This window comes from Rhea americana, unplaced genomic scaffold (genome assembly GCF_003343005.1).
Source record: "Rhea americana isolate MKP2758 unplaced genomic scaffold, rheAme1 scaffold_15, whole genome shotgun sequence".
Taxonomy (NCBI): domain Eukaryota; kingdom Metazoa; phylum Chordata; class Aves; order Rheiformes; family Rheidae; genus Rhea; species Rhea americana.
This window is the reverse complement of record NW_028185594.1, coordinates 3,591,385-3,612,951: the sequence shown is the minus strand read 5'-3', so window position 1 is coordinate 3,612,951 and position 21,567 is coordinate 3,591,385. Positions and strand designations below refer to the sequence as shown.

Genomic DNA, 21,567 nt, shown 5'->3' with positions numbered 1-21,567 from the left:
CGGACATCTCCAGAAGAAACATGGCGATGCAGAAGGTGCCACTATCTGCGCTATCCGGCACGGCCAGAGGAACTCCGCCGCCAACCTGGAGGGCGATGGCAGCGGGGAGAGTGTTGGGGGAAGGTGTTTGTCCCAGCACCACTCTGAAGGGTCAGAGTGCTGGAGAATTGTAACAGCACTGTTCCAGTGCGTTTGCAGGAGTCGTGGGTTACACACACTCACATATATGAAGGTTTTCCAGAAAGGACCTTATCCTGATCATAAAACCACTGCATGCACACAGTGTAAGGGTATAAAATCTCATCTAGGTTTCTCTCTCTCTCCCTCTCCCCCCTCATCCTCATCCTTGCAAGTAGCCGCTTGGCCATATGCTACAAGGCATAACTCAGTTTCAGAAGATGAATATTTTAAATACATAAAAGAGAAAAYTAAGATCGCCTTCAAACAGAAAATAGTGGGAATAACACAAGTCATCCTGTGGGAAAGCCTAAATGCAGTCTTCAGGGGCAAAAGAACTGGCTGCACTTCAAAGGGAAAAAGTAATGGATGGAGATATTTACATTTCTTGAGCCCCCCAAACGCATACTGTAAAGAAGTAAGGGACTCAATTAAAAGAGGTGCTAAAAACTCTGCAACACAACAGAATGCAATTGAATAGATTAACAGTAAATGAAAAAGCAGACCAATAGCCCCAATTTATAAATTATAAACATAGGAATACGGAAAGTAGGCTGCTGCTTTTACAGCTGCAGAGGCAGCAATCATCAGGAGCAGCACCCAAAAGCCTCACTGAAACAAACTACAACGGAAAGACACTGTATGCAACAGTCTCTGCTAACTGTTAAAACAGCTTTTACAAAGGTTATGAGGGACTGTCAACTCAGTATTAACACACACACGCGCGCTTTCCTCTCAAGGGAGACCCTGATGACTATTTCTGTGTCTACAGTCATGGGGACACTATCTCCTCACACCCGCTAGCATTCCTGAGCCTCAGTAACCAACCTCTGCCAGGTACTACAGTTCTCTCATGCCAGAGAAAAACTAAAAAGGGATCCCACTAAGGTTAGCCGCAGCCTGGAAAGCTACTTCCTCCAGCCGTGCTCTACGGTCAGGGAGGAGACATGATGCAAGAGGTTATTCAGGGGAGGCAATTCAGAGCAACAACCTAAAAGCCCACGGACCCGATTAGAATAGGTCCAAAATATCCCCCCAATCCACAAAACACATATACTATAGATGTTCAAGTCCCCATTGCACATATTTTTTCTCTTCAGGCCCGCCGCCATTGCACCACACCACTTGTTAATACAACRTAAGGCATCTCCAGAAGGTGACTTAGACAAACTATGATGGGCTTCTGCTTCGAATCACCTTCTAATCACTTCTCTCTTTTGCTCTCCTGATGCCAGAAGGATTGTCTAAGGATTAGCTTCTYTGAAATAAAGTCTGTCTTTGTAAATATCCCCTCCAGCTCCCCATAAGCTCTGACAAAATCAGACAAAGTAGAGAGTGTCCTACATCTCTCACTTTCCAGGGGAAGTGACGCAGAACAGGAAAGATTATTGCAAAATTCCCAAGTCCCCCAGAATCAAGTAACCTTAGAGAAAAGAACGTGCTCAAGCCTTTCACTCTGCATTTACCCCACAGCCTTATGCCTCTGGAAATATCCTTACATTCTGAAGAGAACACAAAACATACAGCAAATTTGTTTACAAAAAGGCACATACAATTTTGAAGAAGGAGGTTTTAATACAGGCAAAATTTGAGAAGGATATATCTTTATTAYAGAACAGCACAGGTGAGGCAGCCAACATTTTAATATTATTTCTATATAAAAGCATAGAAAGTTAACTCTCACAATCTCATATCACTCAGTTACAGTCCTCAGCTAATYCCTGCAGCTTCAATCTGCATTTTCTGTATACTTGTACAAAACTATCAACTTCTTCTATTCAAGACGCAACACTATTGTATCAGTTACCATGGCTTATAGCTGTTTAATAACACTGCTGTGTTATCTCTAGATTCATAATGCAATGAATACTCCACACTTGTATTCTGACCTACATAAMACCATACCTATATATATTACGTACGACTTGGTTATAAATGTGCCTGTACAAATACAGAAGGCTGAAGTATTGTTTTAACTCTGCTAATTTTTCATTTTACATTTTAAATCTATTCATTTTCCTCATCAAAATTGTTTCTCCTATAAATAATTTCCTGAAGGGCCATGTAACACACCACAGGAGATTTTTAATGTAATTTTCAGCATTTTGTTCTGAGACCCAAAGACCCTGATTCAGCAGTTAAAAATGCTTAAATTTCTCAACTACACGATTAATTTTAGACATATTCTTAAATCTCATCAACTTCAAAGGGACTTGAATATGAATTTATAACAGTTATAAAATCTCTGACTTCTGGACTTCTTCCATGGGATGCAAAGACCTTTGCACAGATTTAGCATCTATTGACAAACAGTTTGCTTTCCTTGACCACATTCTGCAGACTCCTTAAGCAGGGTTTCACACACACATCTATGGTCCGTAGGTAAGAGGCAAAACATAAGCTTTTACTTGTGCTCATGTTTAGGCATTTTGATGGAAATAAATTTTTCCTAGCCCTATGATTAACTACATTAGTGATCTGACAGYGCTTGAGTGACAGCAGATCTCAGAGAACAGGTTCAGTGGATGACTGTTCCCCTAGTATCCTCTGTGAACATTTGGTAGAATGAAACAGATGGAAATCCCAGAACAACATTTTTCCCTCTGCATAGCATGAAGAGGCAGAAAATCCCAGAAAAACATTCTCTTTTATTAAAGCTCGTATCTCATATAGGAATTTTCCACTAGTGGACAAGTATGATAAGTGCCAGAAGTTAGGTACTAGCACGTATCAGAATATATTTAACACCGTGTATTCAGAAAGCAGTAACTAGATAATGCATCAGGAGGCAAAAACACAGCCACAGGAACCAGGTAATACCTACCACAGAATTACAGTGGTTTTTACCAAAACCCCTTTTGTAAATATGTATCCCTAACAATGAAATTCTGTATTTGATTTTAGTCTAGAAACCTTGAACATTTGGCTTATTGTTTAGAAAATCAAACTTCAGCTCCCTTGAGATTTCTTTTTTTTTTATATATATATATATATATAATGAATAATCGCTCAGCCTAAACATATGGATTAACAGTAAAAACAAATTACTATTTAATTACTACAGCCAGTGTCACATCAATTCACAGCCAAAGTAACCTGTAACTTAAAGTACTTTGAGACAGATAAATGTCTACAGATTTCTAATAAAAATTATTATTCAGGTCAACTAATCACAGATTGACAGTACTAGTATTCCTAAAAAATTAAATGCTGTAAAAGCTACAATACAAAAAAAAAAAATCTAGTTTTGTTAAAACCATCCGCAACAACCAAAAAATATGTCCCTAAGTTGGTTCGTTTTGAATATCTTAAGGGGAACAAATCAGGAAGAATATATGGAAAAGTCTGAGAAAAATTAAAAAGTGAAGATAACTTAAAAACTTCATGTTTGTTAAATTAAAAGCCAAAAAGGTYCACTACAAAGACTACAGGAAGAGTCTGCCCCTCAAATATCACTGCACTTGGATGTTTCAGAAAGAAAGTTCCGAAGTTTCTGACAAATATCTATTTTGCATGAATTTTACTTTAAATAAATATTAATCACCTCATGTAATCAATAAAGCACTGTATAAAATTCTGCTAGTTAACAGTATCAATAAAACAATAACATAGCACTCACTGTGCAAAAGTTTTATCTATAAGGTCCATGTGGTTAATTTTCACAATGCATTCATTTTCATGGAAAATTCCATCACGTCTAGATCTGCTGTTCTCCTCAATACCACGAATAAAGAGTCCCAGCATCCTAAAATGAAAAAAAAAAWTTTTTTTTGACTCCTTGTTCTGTTGGTATGCACTTGTACCAGCCAAAAACATACATAAATCTCTACTGTATAAGAGAGCAGACAAACTATAAGCAGAACATTATGAGATGCTTAATCTAAAAGAAGGATTTCCAACTCTTTCATTTACAGGCTGGGGATGCAAAGAAACACCAAGATGAATTGCTGGACACTAAGACTATATTACTTGCTGGAACTGCAGGAAGCATTAGTCCTTTAGGTCACATTCGAGAAATGGAAGAAAACATAGAGATCCCCCATCTAGTCAATATTTAAATTGTAGTTTATGCAGCATGTCTTCCACTGAAAAATAAAATTGTTCCAAAGTTAAAGTTCTAACTAGACTATAATAAAATAAAATAGCATTACAGTAAGATTTTAAAAAAAGTTTTTACAAGCTTTGAAAAGTCTCTGAAATCTTTCAGTTCCTAAAGCCCCAAGTCTTCATAAAGGAGAGCAATACTACCTTACCTATGTTGTAGAACAGCAGCAGAACATCAAAAATCTAAGCTTTTTTTTCCCTCCTCCTTCTTTTAAACCAAGTTACATGCAAATTGCAAACTGAGGCACAGGTAGACACTTTGGATAATGCATTAAGCAAACAAGCAAGGGTAGTGCAGGAGTCCAGTATAGCTAACTCTGCTGAAACTGTTCGGCTATTTCTGACCTACCTTGGGTATCTCTATAATGCAGACTACAGTCTAATGTAAATGTATCCAATGAAAACAATATAATCTCCCAAATAACTGACAACTGCATGTTTGTGAAGACCTTTTATAACCCATTTTTATCCTTTAAATTTCCATACCTCATTAGTATCAAAGACAGATGACCTTTAGAGATCGCTTTCTATTGTTTTTACTCCATAAAATATTAATTCACAGTTTCCAACTTTGCCAGCACTCCAATTGCAAAACAAAAGTCTTGTACTTCTCAGACTCAGGATTACCCCTAACAATCAGGTTCATTCAACAGATTCACAGCAACCGATTAACTATTTTAAAATGACACTATATTCACTGTGTCTGATTTTAAGTTTATTGTAGAACAAKATTTAAAAATTCATGTTTCTGTCTGAAGTAATGTAATTCAAATGAGAACTTGATTCCTACTGAATACTACTTTTTCAAAACATCTCACCAAATTAAAAAAATCCATCAGTGACGATTCGCTTGCAACCTGTGTTACCTTTTGCTAAACAGAAGCACAGTGGTGGTGAGAAGTCCTGGCCATACTGATGATAGAAACATCCAACTAGCTGCAACCAAAAAACTAAATACTAAGACCTAATTAAATATAATTAAGTGAAGATATAAGCTAATAATTTGTAATTTCTTTAATTTATCTACTTTTAAGTCAGTTGCTATAATCCTCACTAATCCCATTGTGCCCAGAAGCTACATCCATATAATGCTATAGAACTGTCCACTGGTCTGAAATTCCTTATGTGTACTGTGGTATCTGAACAAGTGGCTTGAGTTAAGTATACTGTGGCTGTTTAAACTCATCACTCTATTACTTTTATTTTATATCGTCTCAATTTTAGCATTATTTTCATGCACTTTTAAAATTTAATTTCCTGTCTTAATAATGTCTGGCTGCAAAAGAAAGGGAAGAAATTATTTTAATTAGTTTTATAGTTTATATACAAACTAAGGTTCTGTAAATTAGAAAGATGTTTTAACTACCTCTGGAAAAAATTTTGCTCTACAGCAACATGAGGTCTGCTTTAAAGCCAGCATTACCTTATTAGAAGACAACAGTTTACAGCTGAAATACCAGATCAGCTAGTCATGACCAGTGTGCTCCCATAAATTGTACCGTATTGTTAACAGAAATAAAAGAGACTCTTCTGTACTTTCTCACGGTTTGATGAGTTTAAGTTTATACACTAGTCTCAGGCTTGATTAAGTAASAGGGACAAGTGATTTAAGTCACATTGGTACTTTTACAACAGAATCAGTATGGTTCTGCCAAAGGTCATTAAAATTTCAAGACAACTGCCTAAACAAGTGGTTTGTCAAAAAGAAAAAAAAAAAAGCTTGCACTGAGACATTCCCAAAAGCATTTGTAAATAAGGATATATTATCATGCACACGAAGTAGATCAAAGAGCTCCACTGTTTCTTGGAGATCTATAAAAGGTCCACACAATGCAGCGAGACTTCAATACAGCAACATATTACACTGATAAAAATTATTGATTTTAATATTTGCAATTTTATCACATCTTCCACATAAGTTTCTCAAAATGCACTACACACATTTCTAAAACCTTTATGGCCTGCCTGCAACATAAATGACTGCTGTCTCCATTTCACATTTCACACTGGGTAAGTGCCATGGCTGAGGCAAGAGAGGCAGCTGCAACAGAGCCGAGGACGCTACTTAGACCTCCTCAAATCCTATCCCAGACCAACGTTCTTCTTGGGCTAGCGATGACATTTTGCCAGGCAGCAGGTGGTCTTCTCCTTCCCCCCACTGGAAATAAAACATTCCACAGAAATTTGGGTCTACCTGCAACCTCAGATCTTGCCAAGGTGGCACTGGCATTTACACATGCAGACTTCTGTGAGGCAATCAGATCCTTCTCATTCGCTGCCCAGCATAGAAGTTGACAAATAAAGAAACGTTTAAGGATTAGATGATTTCTACATTTGCAATGATGATTGGCTTTATGTTACAGGCAGCCATTTTACACTACCGCGATGTCATTTATGGCGCTGGCAATTTCCCCATCTCTTATTCAGGACTGTCAGCATCAAATTAACTCTGGCCGAATCTCTGTATGTCAAATTTCAGCCTAGAAAGAATTTTTACATCCAAGTTATAGGTTGGGAAACAATTATAATGAAAATGCTGACACAGACTTAACTACAGTACATCAATATGAGCATGCTGCTGTAACAGGCTTTTGTGATCTCAAGAGACTATGTTAAATCATTTATAATTAAAGTAATTGTATTGTGACAAAGAAAAGTTCATGGCATAGTGCACATTTTATAAATGCTATACAATCAAATCTGGAAGGTGGCTTGAAAMATTGAGGTATGACCAGGCAAGCACTTCCCCCCTCAACACCTTTACTAATCTGATACACCACTAAGAAAGGGCCTGGGAAGAGAAATCCAGCGGGAGGGAACAYGCACACCTTTACAATTACGTTATTCTACAGAAATCTGGTTCACCGTTCAGAGAAGAAAAGCAGAGGCAGTTGAAGGGACAGATAGGCTGTAAARGGGTTGGTATTGCCTTAGTAGGTAACTTGGAGAGTAAACACTTTGGTAATGGAAGCCAGTGTCATAGACTCAATCACTCTTTTTCTTTCAAGCATTTGCTCTTCCCCATGGTTTTGCAAGAGGTATCTTGACAGAATCACAGCCGAAATCCTGTCATTAACGTACTCCTAGACAGCAAAGAAACCACCTTACCTTCCGCTCAAAGACGAGAAAAAGGGCACGACATGTATTCCCAGGGGTCCACCTTCTCCAGAGATCTCCACAATTTTTGTCATTTCACTAAAAAAGAGCACAGGGAAACACACAGAAGATTCTGTGAAGCAGCATATGAGATGCTAAAAACATTTGTCATTTGATCTAATAGCAGAAACACAGCCAAAGGCTATTAGGCTCAGAGCCGACTAATGCATATAAAAGATGATGAAATGTAAAACAGCTAAAAAATTCTTTGATTTTGTAGATTAAGATTTGTGTGCCTTGAATAAGGAAAAAAGACACCCCCAAAGATGTTTTCCTAAGTCAATCCTTAATTAACCAGAATAAGCATTAGTATCTCAGCTACTAAGCTGAGAGAGACTTCATTCTAAAAATACCATTTTAACTATTCCAGCTGTTGAGAATAAAGTAACTTTTGTAACTTCAGCTTCACATGAGCTCCTTCAGCCAATTTCCACATGTAGACGAGTTGTAAACATGTTCATACATGCCCACACATCACTGATGTCCTTAAGGACATCACACAAATAAGCAAACTAGCCAAATTTTATTTCAATATTTATTGTCTGCCCTCAGCTGCAGGCAACCTCGCTGACATCAACGAGCAAAACGACAGGAAATGAGAAGGGCGACTGGGCTCCCTCCACGAGGAAGCTCCCACCCCAAATGCCTCCACGCCTCGGCAGCACACCAGCGCTTTTGCCGTTTGGTGGCCATGCTGCTCCAGGTCCCAGGGAGTGTTTTACACCGCCAGCCTCACAGCGACCTCCACTCGCCCCGGGGGCGCTGGTTTGAAAAGGCAGGCACTGAGACCGGCCTCGAAGCTCTGAGGGAAGGGGGGAAAGCAAATACAAGAAACAAAAAGTTCCTTACTTCAGCAGATCAAGTTCCTACTTCCTACGCTCGTCTACACCTTGGGTAAACCCTTCCCTCCTCACCCGGAACAGCGCTGCCACCAACGAGCCGGCGGCTCTCCGCCGGGCATTTCCTGTGACGCCAGCAACCCGCAAGCGGTTCGGGCGGCACGAAGCCGTGCCTCGGCCCTGCGCCGGTCCGCAGCGCCTGGCGAACGCCCCCGGCCGCTTCACCTATCGACCTATCGCCACGGCGCGCCGGAGGCTCACCCGGCCGCGGCATCGGGCAGCCGCGCCACGCGAGACTCGGCATGCAAATGCACGCGCCCCAAAGCTCTTGCTCCGGGAGAAGGAATCTCGGACATGTGTCAGCATTGCTTCTAATAAAGCTGTATTTTTTTTTTTTTAATTCTTTTTTTGTTAAAGAGTCTTTATTCAGTTGCATAATAATCAGAAGCAACAAGGCCTGGATWCCATAATTCTTATCTCGCTTAGCTAAGTATCGTACGAATTTGGAAGACAAGTTTATATAGTTTTCTTTCAAGTTCTTCTGTAATTTATTTTTCCAAGTAGGCTGTCACTGGAGTGAATTTATAGTCCATTAAAATGGAATGGACAGTGCCTGAACAACAAGTCACCATCGATCCCAGCACGAAAGAGCAGTATATTGCTATACAGGCAGCACGAGCACTGTAAACGGGCACGTCTATCTGCTGAAGCATTCTTCCCCTGCTTCCCTCCCTTTCCGACCCAAGCAGGGAACTCCTGACAAAATATCTGTGCATCTTCCAGACTTTTACTTAACACTWCTTTTTTCTTGTGAAAATGTTCAGAAATGCTACAGTCTAATCAAGATAATTACCAAAAACTCAAAAAAAAAACCAAAAGGAGGTTAATTCTTCTTTCAATTTCATTTTCTACTTCCTCCAGTTCTTTTAATAATAGACGAAAATTATAATTAAAAGGCTATTTTTATTACAGTTGAACTTGTTTGGAACCAAAGTGTACCACACAATAAAGCAGCTGACACCTACAAATCCAGAAAAAAGAAAAGAAAAAAACCCAAAAAACTAGTGAATGGGYTTTCTTTTGTACAGGGAGAATTTAAATAAATTAATAAAAAAAATGAAAATTGTCCCCAGATAACCCTGGGTTGGTTAAGTACCTCCAGGGAAGAGTTGTCTTCCTAAATAACTGCAATATAGAAGAGGAATTTTCTGAGGGCAATCATGATAGACAGCTTACCTGTCATCTTAAATTAATGTATTTACAGCTACRAGCAGACTCAAAGACAAAGAGAACATGAGTTTGTTTTAAAATCTAACACAAAACCTACACACTAAGAAAAATATGATTCTTTTTGAAAACAAACAGTATGCATACACATTGTGCATAGGTTTAAAAAGACCGTGACACAYGCTAGAAGTTATAGATGCACTAAATACCCAGAAAAGCAGTACACTCCACATWTACAAGAAAGGCTTTCAAAAGTATTTTTAAGTCAAAAAATTATGCCTCAGAATGACTTTTGTTTCTCAAATAAATTTGATTTAGTTACACCAGGTAAGAAACTGCCCCTCAGAAAAGGATTAATAAACTGCAGAGGACTTGCTTTGTTTTTACATTACACCAATGAAGACTTGACAGCTAAAGAATTAAAAAGCACGATACATGGGGTTGGGTTTTTTGTACAGAAACTCAAAGATTAAAGGCTCGGAAAAATTTGGGAGAGACGGCCTCACGCGCTCAGAGCAGGCAGCCCCACCCGCCCGGGGAGCGGGGACCCGCAGCAGGGCGCCGCTGGCCGCCCGCTCGYACGCCGCGGGCCGGACGCCACCGGGGAAGCCACGGCTGGAGCAGCAAGCTCGCGGCTCGCAAGCAAGCGGCCAGCAAGCGGCTTACGTTTTGAAGCTAGCTACAGGTATAGTGGATGCATCTCAACTGTCGCGTGCCTGATCCGAAGGGAACTGCAGAGGCAACTCATGTTATAAAATGTTCCTGGAACGTCTTTTGAAGTTCACAGTCACTTGGATGAACCTTAATTCAATGATTCTCATTATTAAACTCCGTAGGMGCAGGAGACTAAGGCGCTAGGACACTGGGGCTCACAAATCAAGTTAAAAAACTGGAGAAAGAAGGTGTGAGTGTAGAAAGGTTTCCCACTGCTGGCTGATAGCTGTGATACTGCCATCAGAAAAGGTAACTTAAGGACTTTCTGCAAAACTCACTGAACACATTAAAGAAAAACCCAAAACTCATCCAACAAGAAAAAAAAATCTCTTCTGAAAGTTAGTGCAAAACCATTCTGCTCCGAGCACACTGCCTGTCCCGTGAAGGCCGCCCCCAGCGGCTCAGGGCCAGCCTGCCAGCGGGGATGGGAGGCAGGGAGAGTGCGCCCGGCTGCCCACCCCGTGAGCATCGCCCGCGCCGTCTCCAGGCACAGCCAGAGCTGCTTCCTCAGAAAGTCTCGTCCTCACTGTGTTTGCAGCCCAACTTCTACGCAAGAAGTACAGACTGGTCCTCACAGCAGTCACAATGAAGAAATTTCTAAGCAGCCTTTATTTCAGTGAAATGTGTCTGGACTTCAGGGATCACCTGGACTAGAAACACTGTGCTTGAGCTGTTCCAGATGCGYGCTCCCATCTCCCTTCCCCTCTGCTGCACTAAGCCGTCCTCCGCAGAGGTCCCAGCAAAGAGACATCTRCTAGCATTACCTGAGTCTTGTCTCCAAGACCACATTTGACATTGCGCTATTGATTTTTTTAACTTGAAGAAACTATCATCATTTACTATGTAAATTCTTTATTGCTTGATGTTTATYGATTTCTGCCAGATTCTTTACAGTCTAGCACGTTTGTCAGGAAGGCTTGCCATGCATGTTGTTAAAAACATTGACAAGTACAAAGACAGCAAAGAGAGAGAATACGTGTGCGAGCACATGTGGGTATGGGCGTAGTGAACATGCACAAAGCTCATTTTTAACACAGAACACAATTTTTTTTAAATGGATTGCTGCATATTTAGAGTAGTTAATTATGTAACCTGATCTTCAGACTGACAATGCCCTTGCTGCCAATTACTATAGCTCTCTCTCCTGAATATGATACTAGGAATACACATCAAATATATACATCAAATATACAACGGGAAAGAATTGTTAGGTAAAATATCTATACAAACTTCCTACTAATACCAAAAAACTAATCTGAGCCACTGACTTCACTGATGTTTAAGAGGACATCTCTGCAGATGATTTGTAATTAAAATGATTTGAAGTTTTGGAGCAGGCTTTTGTTCTCTAAGGGGCTTTGACCTTCCCAAACTATTAAATGCTATGAGGACCTTGGTAGGATTTCTCTTGGGGAATGCAATAGGTGGAGCCTATAGTTAATTGCTTGGGAATTAATCCTCCTTACTGTGGACTTCCCAAACTTTCCTGGAAGAAGCTTTTTTCCACTGGGCAAAATTCATCATCATGTGCATGCTGCAACAAGACTCTCCTGGCCAAGTAAACACAGATCAAATATTTACCATTCTGATGCCTTATTCTTTTGCCCTCTACCATTTTAGCCCTATTCAATATTTGCACACAACTCTTCAGTTCAGCCACAATATGATGATGCAACATTCTTTGAATAAATCATTGAATTCCTCACACATTTTTAAGAGAAGGTGCATATCAGCAAGCTGCTGGATCTGAAAAGAAAAACTCTTAGCCCAGGATGTCAATGTTGCCCTTGCAAAGAGAAACGTAGAGCCGCAATTCTGAACATGCTTTGTGGCATTTATATTGACCACAGCCAAGTAAGAGGCAAAGAAAACGTCACTCAGATGCAGGGAGCTCATAATGTTATTAAACTGCTCTTCCTCACTTGTATTTCACAAGCACCTTCAGCTATACCAGCTGGGCCTTACAAAACCATCAGAGTAAAGCACCCATGAGCAAAGGCCACCGACATTTGGTGGAGAGAACAGAGTTTTTYGCAAAGTCCAGGTACCACTAGAAATTTTAGAAGAGGAAGCACACACAATTTTATCCAATAGAGTGTGATAGCCACATACTTACTTCATATATTAAAACAGTACAGTTACTGATGGTGATAGAATATCTGTACCCCTCTTTCCAGAAGCAACAGGGCCWACCTTCCCAAGCGAGCTCAGCAAGTAGGGTCAGAAAGGACTTTTTTTCATTYCCCTTTTAAACCAGAAGTTCACAACTCTGACCAAATAACATAGAAACCAGAAAGGAGAAACTGCAGCTGAAGGTGCTAGATAGGGTTAACACAATTAAAGCCATAAGAAAACCTGAAAGATAACTAAAYAGCAATGGAGAGCACACTGCAAGGAGAGCAGGAAAGCAACTGAGCGCGCACTGTTGAGAAGGAGCTTTCCAGCCAGAGTGGAGCTGAGGATACTGCTCACTGTCTTCTAAGAGATATGTGTCTTTCAATTATTATCCATAAAGTTTATATACTTAATATGAAATAATACTGTAATCCTCCAACTTCAGGTTTGAATCAATCATCCTTTCATAACAAAAATGCGCTTATCTAGCAAAGATGTAACTGAAATCAAGATTTTTCCTACTAAAATTTAATTCTCGTAAGAGCCACTGTCTAAAAATTTAGAGGTAAATTGCACAGGCTGCAGGGTCCTCTCTTTTTTTTCCTCCCTTTTTTAAAATCAAGTTGTTCCACCTACGTTACTGTGCTGCAAGACTACTGCAAGACAGAAGGACATAAGTTTTTCTTTTTTTAACAAAAAAAAAGGAAAAGTAAAACCGGAGGCTGTAGTTACACTTAATTATGTATCTACAATGGTTAAACCACGGAACTGTGACCCTGAACTCTGCTAAGAAGAACAGGGAAGACCRCAAAATGCAGCATAATGAGAACACATAACGAATTACCTATGCGTAGATAATTTGTTATGTGTTTTCATCCTAATATAATCCTAATATAATTTTAAAAATCTTTAAATCTCAGTCCAGAACAGAAAGTTAAGCAAGGAAAAATACTGAATTTTATACACAGATGGTATTAGTTTGGTCTCCACTTACTCTGAACATCACCTTTATCAGGAAATCCAAAATTAAAAAAAAAAAAAAAACACATCTTCAGAAATTACAAGAGGATTGTCATTAGTTCTGCTTTTATTTATTCTATTATAAAAGTGCCAATGAGACAACACTTAAAGACTCTTCTCCAGCAAAGGTCAACTCTCAATAAACCAAGACTTCCAGATGCCTTAYGGGTAAGGCCCTGAAGAGTTTCCTTCCCAGTACTTCTACAGTGAAAGAGAACAGGTAAAGAAGCTTCCTTCTGATTAGCTTCTGAATACTTCTGGAAAGTCACCCACACTCCTACTACTCATTTATTTCATTTACTTAAGGTGCAACTTTATTTTATCTGTTTAAATCAATGAACTGTTTTTCTTCAAATGGAACAGTGAAAAATAAAAAAYGAGCCAAGTCTGAAGCTTTTAATTTCAACAGACCAGGTTTAAAAATTGTAAAATATTAATCATGATATTCTTTTTTTCTGCTTCCCTCTGAAATTTCCATTATTGGCTGCAGCTAGATGAGGGACACTAACATCAGATAGGCTGATGCTCTGATGAGGAGTTCTAGATAATTAGCTAAGGAGTTTAGCTACTATTTTTCTTAAGTGCTATATATCATAAAGATCACCAGACTAAATGACAAGAAGAAATATTTTCTGGTGAAACCAGTAGAGACAGTAGCAATTTTCCTTCTTCTTCCATAGCATGAAGGAGCTCACAATGAGACTGAAATATTAGCTTCATTAACATCATTTAACTTAACATGACATATTTAAATGAGAGTTAATGGCCTGTAAGAAATCATGACTTGGTGGTCCATCATGGCCCTACCGTCTCTGAAATACAACACGAGAGCCTCACAAATTAGTACTATGAATAACATTTTTCCAGAAAGAACAGTGCAAAAAGAACCAAAATAGAACTTAAGATGCTAGCTTGATCATTTGTGGAAAGAACTGTTTTTATTAATAAGAAGCTTATAGGACATATAATTTACTCAGATTCAGTAAAATTAAGATACCAGTTAGATAGATGGTCTGTAATGACTAGTTTACTATTTTTTTTCTTTCAATTATTCATGGAGAAAAYATTCTTTTATGAAGTTTTAAAAATAATTGATCCTTTTTTCTTTTTAAGGAAAAAACCATAGGCAAGCACAATCACTACCTTAACATTTATATTCGTTGACTTTTGAAATTCCACTAAGCTTCACAGAAGCCAATTTCTTTTGTTTTACAGAATAATGTTTTCTACATTCCTCCTAAATTCACTAAGTTTCTAGAAACTGAAATATATTACAAATAGATATATTTGAACATATTTCAAAATTTTGAGGAAAAAAAATCCTCATACTAGCCATTTCAATACTTGCAGGTGATTTTTTTTTTTTAAAAAAATCAACATGCTCAACATAGCATGCAYAGGCCACATATTTTACTAGAATTACTTTACCGAGGTTCTGTATTTAAGGAAATACTGCTCCTTTCTCTCCGTTTTGTTTTTTGGCCAATATGTTCTTTCAATGCATCAGTGCGAATCCAGATCATGACGACTCATTATATCTCCAAATAGAATTACAAGCAATGCAGAAAGGTATTTAGTTAGGAATACACTGTTCTGGCCCCTGCAACAACTTTTCCTCTGTTTCCTGTCTGTTCAACACTTTGAGGCTCAGTCATCACTTGGGTGGGCTGCAGTCTATTCTTCATCACTTTTCCTTCCATACTTCCCCAAGATTGCAGAATTCACCAAAAGTCATAGGAAAGCTACAATCTATTCCTTTTATTAAAGGAATTATGTTACATGACATGCCAGAGAAGACCCTTCAGAGGTTCAATGCTTCTGAAACATATCACAGATCTCTTTCATTGCCAAAGTTTCCARTAACACCACCAGAATCAGGATATAAAGATCAAAGCGAGGAACATCACAAGCTCCTTCTGAAGATTCCCAAGTGCAAACAACTTGGCTAACTTTATAAGCAACAATATGCTCTCAGAGATACAACAGCATAGGTCATAAGAGGACTCAGATGACCTAAAACACATGGGTAAAAGCATAAAGACAACAATAAATAGAAGCATAGCATGAGCAGAGCTTGATTAATCCCATTAACAAATTGACAGATCAAGAGACAGAAAAGGAACAAATGAGTGCATATATCTGGTCATGCATAATAATTACCTCAGGTGAAATAAGCTGTAGAAGTCTTTAGCTACATTCCATAAAGAGAAAGAAAAAAAAAACATTAGCAACTAGGCTGACTAGGTTCAATACCTGCATGATGAACACTAATCAGTTGGTGTGCAGCTTATAGACCCATCAGGTGCAGAGAGAGCTGGAAGAGCACTCCAATTCAGTTTTATGACAATACCATTCTAAAAATATGTATCAGTTTCAGCACGCACATGAGAAGAAACTAGAAGATGGCATGCAAAGCAGGTGATAAGGAGGGCTCTAAGATGGAAGAAAAATGCAAACAATCAGATGGATGAATTCTCTCTGAAGAAATAAAATAGACATGCAATGATGACATAGAAGAAAGACTAAGAAATTAACCATCTTGCATGGAAGAGAGTGATTTTTGTGATATTGCTATCAAAATCCTGGCATAGGCCAAGTAAAGACAAAAGTTAAGAGTCCCTGCTCTGACTTCCCCAACAGACTTCAGGCCTATATTTTCATGCCTTTTTCCTAGACCCCCTTTAGGTAAAATGGGAATATTAACATTTCTGTTTTTTTCTCAGAGGTTTGTGAGGATAAATACTCTAAGACACATGATACAGCATGATTTTTATTTTATACTGTTTCGACAAATAGTTATAAATTGCAGAATTATAGCAAATTATTAATTGCCTTCACTGAAACCGAGAGCAAAATTTATTTGATTATGACACATTTGCTATCATGTGTAAGTTTCCCATATAATACCTTTCACTTTCGTTATACAACATGCTACTACAGTACTACTACAGTCTTGCAACAAACCACCTACCGGACAAAGAATTAAATTCCTTTGCCTACTCTAAAAGTAGGCAATGCAAAGCRCCAATTAAGACTGAAATCTAGGTTCATAATGGGACAGGAGAAAAGCAGCCACATGGAATTGCTTTGTTCTAAACTTGCTAGATCAAATCCTCTATTACCTCCACTGAGAATCTGACTGTTCCACTCTGTGATGCTAAACTGCAGCCTGTCTTGTAACTGTGGTTTAACAAACAAACTGCAAAGCTAGTTTTGTTTCAGTTCAGCCACTCAGAATTTTCCTTGTTATTTCAGGGAACAAGGAGCCCCAAAGCTGAATATTAGATTCGTTGAAAGCAGCTGGTTCTCTTTTGTTTCAGTAGTGCAGCCATCAATCTTTTTTTCTTTTTTTTTCAAAACTCAGTTCATATAGTTATTTAAGTTTCACTCAAAATTTGGACTAGACAAAATAAAAGGTCATTCCCAAACTGCCAGTGTAGTCGCTGCCACATTCAGCTGTAACACCACAAGCCATCTCCAGCCTGGTGTAAGTGAGGAGAAGAAAAGGATGCATTCAATCTAGGCAACCTTGTGAAGCAATACACAGGGRAACAGTGGAAATACTCGCTATAACTTTCATGGTGCATACACATTGAGTTGAGACCTAGTATAGAATATGGCGAAGAAAGAACCTTACCTTCAAAATCAGAGGTGACATTTAACCAAAAAGGGTTGGTTTAGGATCATATGGCTTAACAGTTTTTTTTTTTTTTTTTTTTTGAGAGAGAGAAAATAAGAACATCCTCTACCTTAGACACTGAACACTTGCAAGATTGATGAGAATGCAAGAAAGACCAAAATACACACCAGCAGCATCTCCTGTACCCGTACACCACAAACAGCACAAGTCAAAATCATTCATATTCATCAACCAGGGTAGAAGACTGTCACATGCAAACAAATTCTTCAGTATGTGAATTGAGTACATTTTTAGGATGGGAAAAGGGACGATGAGGAAGAGATCACGATGATGATGAGCACAATGCAGATTCACAGGTGCAGCTGCAATGAGAAGCCAGCCTTGCCTGGCATGTTGATAAAGCCTGCTCGAATCAGTGCAGAACAAAAGGTGCTCCTACCTGACAGCAAGCCGGGCCCTCTGTGACGCCAGCGGTTCTGGGGTTCCAGGAAGGGTCATCTCCCCATCCTCAAAGGACCGCTGTGAAGCACCCTGTTGAGATTTCAAAGTACACATGCTGAAACTAGTTATATATTTATGCATTGAAAACAATGGTTGTATTAARTTTTTGAGTCACTACTTGAAAGGGAAAACAAGTTGCAAGTAACACTGATAGCAGAGACTGAGAGGCCGGTTCTGCATGGAGAGTAYGTGGCGCAGCGTTCACAGAAATGGGAGGGCATCTACAGTTCTCCTCCTAACAGAGTCCCACCACGCTTCCTGTGGTGGTCTGACTTAAACACACTTGAAGGCCATTCCCAATTCTTTTGGGGGGAGTTGCAGGGATAGGGGAGAGAAGATTTAGTACTGAGACCATGTTTTATCAGCAGTCTTTTTCTCTTCTCCCCCTGCCTTTATACAGCCTGCTGGGATGTTCAGGATCCCTCAGTTCATGGCGAAAAGGCAAAGGGAGGGATGAAGCTAGCCACAGGCCCAACCTAGACAAACACGGCAGGCCGTTGTAGGCCAGGGCTCCCCTTCTCAAAAAGCTGCTCCAGATGGCTTATTTCCCAGGCCAACAGCTAGTGTGGAAAGGGGCAGGCAGACTGGAAGGGCTGTGGAGCACCACTAAAGGCCTGCAGGGCAGGGAAGACTCTCATTTGAGGGGCCAGAAGAGACTGCAAGCCTCACCCAGGCCCAGCAGCTACACACRCTGCCTCCTTGCCTGCCCACCTCACCTGAAAGTCCTTCTCTCCCCACCTCGAGACACCCCCATTCCTAGATTCCCTAGGCCCAGATAAAACCCAATGGCTTCTTCCATTCTTTCCACTCCTGAGTAGCAACTCTCCGGCAAAGACTTATTTTCACAGTGATTTATCAGAAAGTGAAGTTATGTAACCATCTGACTAGAGACTAAAATACAGTGCACACAGGGACCTGATGTTAATGCTAAAGCTCTTGAAAACTATTATTTAACTTTCTTTTCCTGACCCCTAGATTCTTATGTTTGCATTTTTTCCATACTAGAAGAGGGGAAGAGGTACCAATGAGATAAGACCACTGTCAGCAGGTGATATATTAGCTTCAATGTACTGTACTTCATTGTGACTCTCATGGCAATAATGTAAACAGAGTAAAATCTGTAACAAAGACCTTCTTCAGAGAGGTCACTTCTGCCAACTCTGCAACAGGAATATAGCTGGAAGACATAAATCTTCAGCTGTCAACACACTAAGAGAATTTAATTCAGAGCTTGATCTTAACTAGATAAAGCCTAAAGTTAATAATTAATTTTTTTCTGTTGCAGTGTCACAGTTTTCCAGTATACATTCTTACCATATTAAGTTGTCCTAAGACAAACAGTAACAAAATTATAAATTAATTTCAAAGAACAATGCCAACTTGATAGGTAATGTCATTCTCAGTAAGAACTTTTGAACTCTAGTAAAATGTGAAGTTTTAATGCACAGTTTCATCTGCAAAGCTGGCTCTACCAGAAAGATGACTTTACAAGTTTTGACATTTTTTGTCCCTGAAAGATTTACAGAATTTATTTTCAGTTTATAAGCAACAAGACAGTTTTCTGGATTTTTTTTTTTTTTGTTGTTGTTCCATTTTTTACAAAAGGAGCCATCTTCAGCCTTACAAGCATACCAATGGGCTGCATGTCAAGCTGGATTCCCTACCAGTTCACACACTACGAGCTTCTGAACCTATAATACTGGCAACAAATCTCTTTGCATGTTAACTGGAACRTAAGCCAGAGTTGGCTTCTACTACATAGGCAATACAGCTCACTGAAAGCTAATTTCTGTCACTAATAGAAGAACTAGCTCAAAAACCACGCATGAAATAAGTACCATTTCTTCCAGTCACTTCTTACAGTAGAATCACGTCAAAGAGCAACTCTTGTTACATCACATATATATCATATTARCTTCATAAATTAGGAACCCAACCCCAAGCTACAAGGTAGCAACAGAAATCTGACACTGCATCTTTATCTGATGGCTTCATCTTACAAAAAGATGGAGCCTTGGTACCAATAGATACCAGAAGCAGACAAACTTCATTAGTAATGATTCCCTYCATACACAAAAGCTAACCTTTGTAATCTAACCAGTGAAAACACTGGTGCTGAAATGCCTCTCCTTTTTGGAAGGCTAAAAATACAGCCAAGCCACAAGCAGATTTTCTGCGTTGCAGATCAACTAGACCGTTTTTTTTCTCTAAACACTGGCTGCAACATAWGGCTGCTCAATGCATGGACTGAACTTGCTACTCATACCATAGTGGTGTTTGGCTGTCTAAAGCTTCCCTTGCACTCTACACAGCTCTGCATATACTGTATTATTTCTATTTCAGAGTTTTTGCGTTACTGATGTTCTTGCATGAGTGAGGCTACTTCCATAGTCGCCCTCCACTTGCATTTCCTTGGGAAACAGATTTGACAGTAATGACATAAATGCGCATATCAGAATGTGATTTCATCTCATGTTTCTGTTGRTACAGATTCACTGGCTTGAAATCACAAGAGACCACTTTTGATCAAAAAGTCTTATTTCATATTGGAATCCAATTTGTTTTGTCACACAGCAGAATGCTGGTAAGGGCACAGTTACACTCTAACATAAGTAATCAGKAAGTAATTGGGTAAGTAATTGCTTGCCATTTTTCATAAGAGTCTATTACTCTCTTTTCTGGTATAGGTAAGACAAGCAAGAAATGCCTTCATTTACAACAGATTGAATCTGGATAGTAGGATTATGATGAATATTAGGTATTTAAGTTGGATATTAGGCATATTAGACCTTCAGTGGAGATCTTCAAAAACAGCTTAAAAAATAGTCAGGAACGTTTCAAGGTATGTTCATTCCGGTGTCAGARTAAGGGTCCAGGCTTGCGAGCATCCTCCATTTCCATTGTTCCCTAAGATAAAACTTCAATGAAGAATTAGAGGATGAGGTCTGGAGCCCATCATTTCAACTACAGCTTATTTATTTTCACTCAGTGAGGTATTCAAGTGTAAAAGCTCCTAAACAGAAGTTATCCAACTACAGACCTGGGAAATCCCATGGAGGGGAGCTCAGTGCCGCAGCCACCACGTGATTTAAAGGCATGTAGTGCTCACACGTATCACAGATTATCAAATGCTAAAACTAGTAAACACACAGCCAGATATACAAGCCTGATCAAGGAGATGTGAATTATAACACTGACATTATAATCYGGCTCTCTGAAAGTGACAGCAGAGCTCCAGTGAGGTAGCACTCACTACGAAGGGGTGCGCACTAACGCCGTTCACACCTCAGCACTTCATTAGAAGCACAGTTAGCTCCSGCCCAACTATGAGAATGGTAGCAAGCYAATGGTGTAAAAATAASGACGCAAGCAGAAGGCAACAATCCAATATACACAAAATTCCCAGTTTCTTGGAAGTATTTTAAAGACTCAGTATCAGTTTTTCAGAAGTAGAGGAATTAATGACACACTAGCTCCCAAAACTTGACTTGGGTTCAAGCAACAATTTAATAAAACAGATTTACGGTTTTTATTTGGGAAATACAAATAAAATAGTAAATAGTATGGTAAGAAGAAAAGTCAAGAAATCATGTGCATCTAAGAGGAGTGGTAATTTTTTATTTTATTTACATAGGGGTAATTGGAATCAAACAATTTTCTAGTGCTGCAAAAAGCATATCCTTCAAACTAGGACTGAAACTGAAAAAAGGAAACCTATCAGAGTAACAGCCTTCTGCAAACAACRTTAACCCAAATGCTTGAAAAATTCTCATATTCTTTACGGGATAGCTCTCAAATTAGATAAATGCTCATGTCTAATAGTCAAAGAATGTCACAGTACGTACCATAAGCATTTTCTCCTCTGCAAACATACACAGACTTCTCAAATCAGCAGTCAATGTGGCAGTAGATTAGCCCCAACACCAAATAGGTTGGAAGAAGTCATGGGACTTATTTTTGTTAGGAATTAGGAGAAATTCTCCTCTTCTTTTTTGAAAATATGCAGACCATAAAGACACAAAACTTGTTGGAACGTATCAGCCTCAAAAGCCTGGGAGTGGCACTTCTGGCCAG

General features: G+C 39.1%; 1 protein-coding gene across 1 annotated transcript in view; it reads right to left on the bottom strand.

Moving 5' to 3' along the window:
- Positions 1–21,567, bottom strand: part of PARD3B (par-3 family cell polarity regulator beta) — a gene marked incomplete at its 5' end in the record, with an annotated part of 417,421 nt that overhangs the window by 218,967 nt on the left and 176,887 nt on the right. Inside the window, 3 exons of the mRNA XM_085299549.1 lie at positions 3,797–3,922; positions 7,390–7,476; positions 17,432–17,523. Of these exons, the coding sequence (XP_085155675.1) occupies positions 3,797–3,922; positions 7,390–7,476; positions 17,432–17,523 (305 nt within the window). The remainder of the gene's footprint in view (positions 1–3,796; positions 3,923–7,389; positions 7,477–17,431; positions 17,524–21,567) is intronic.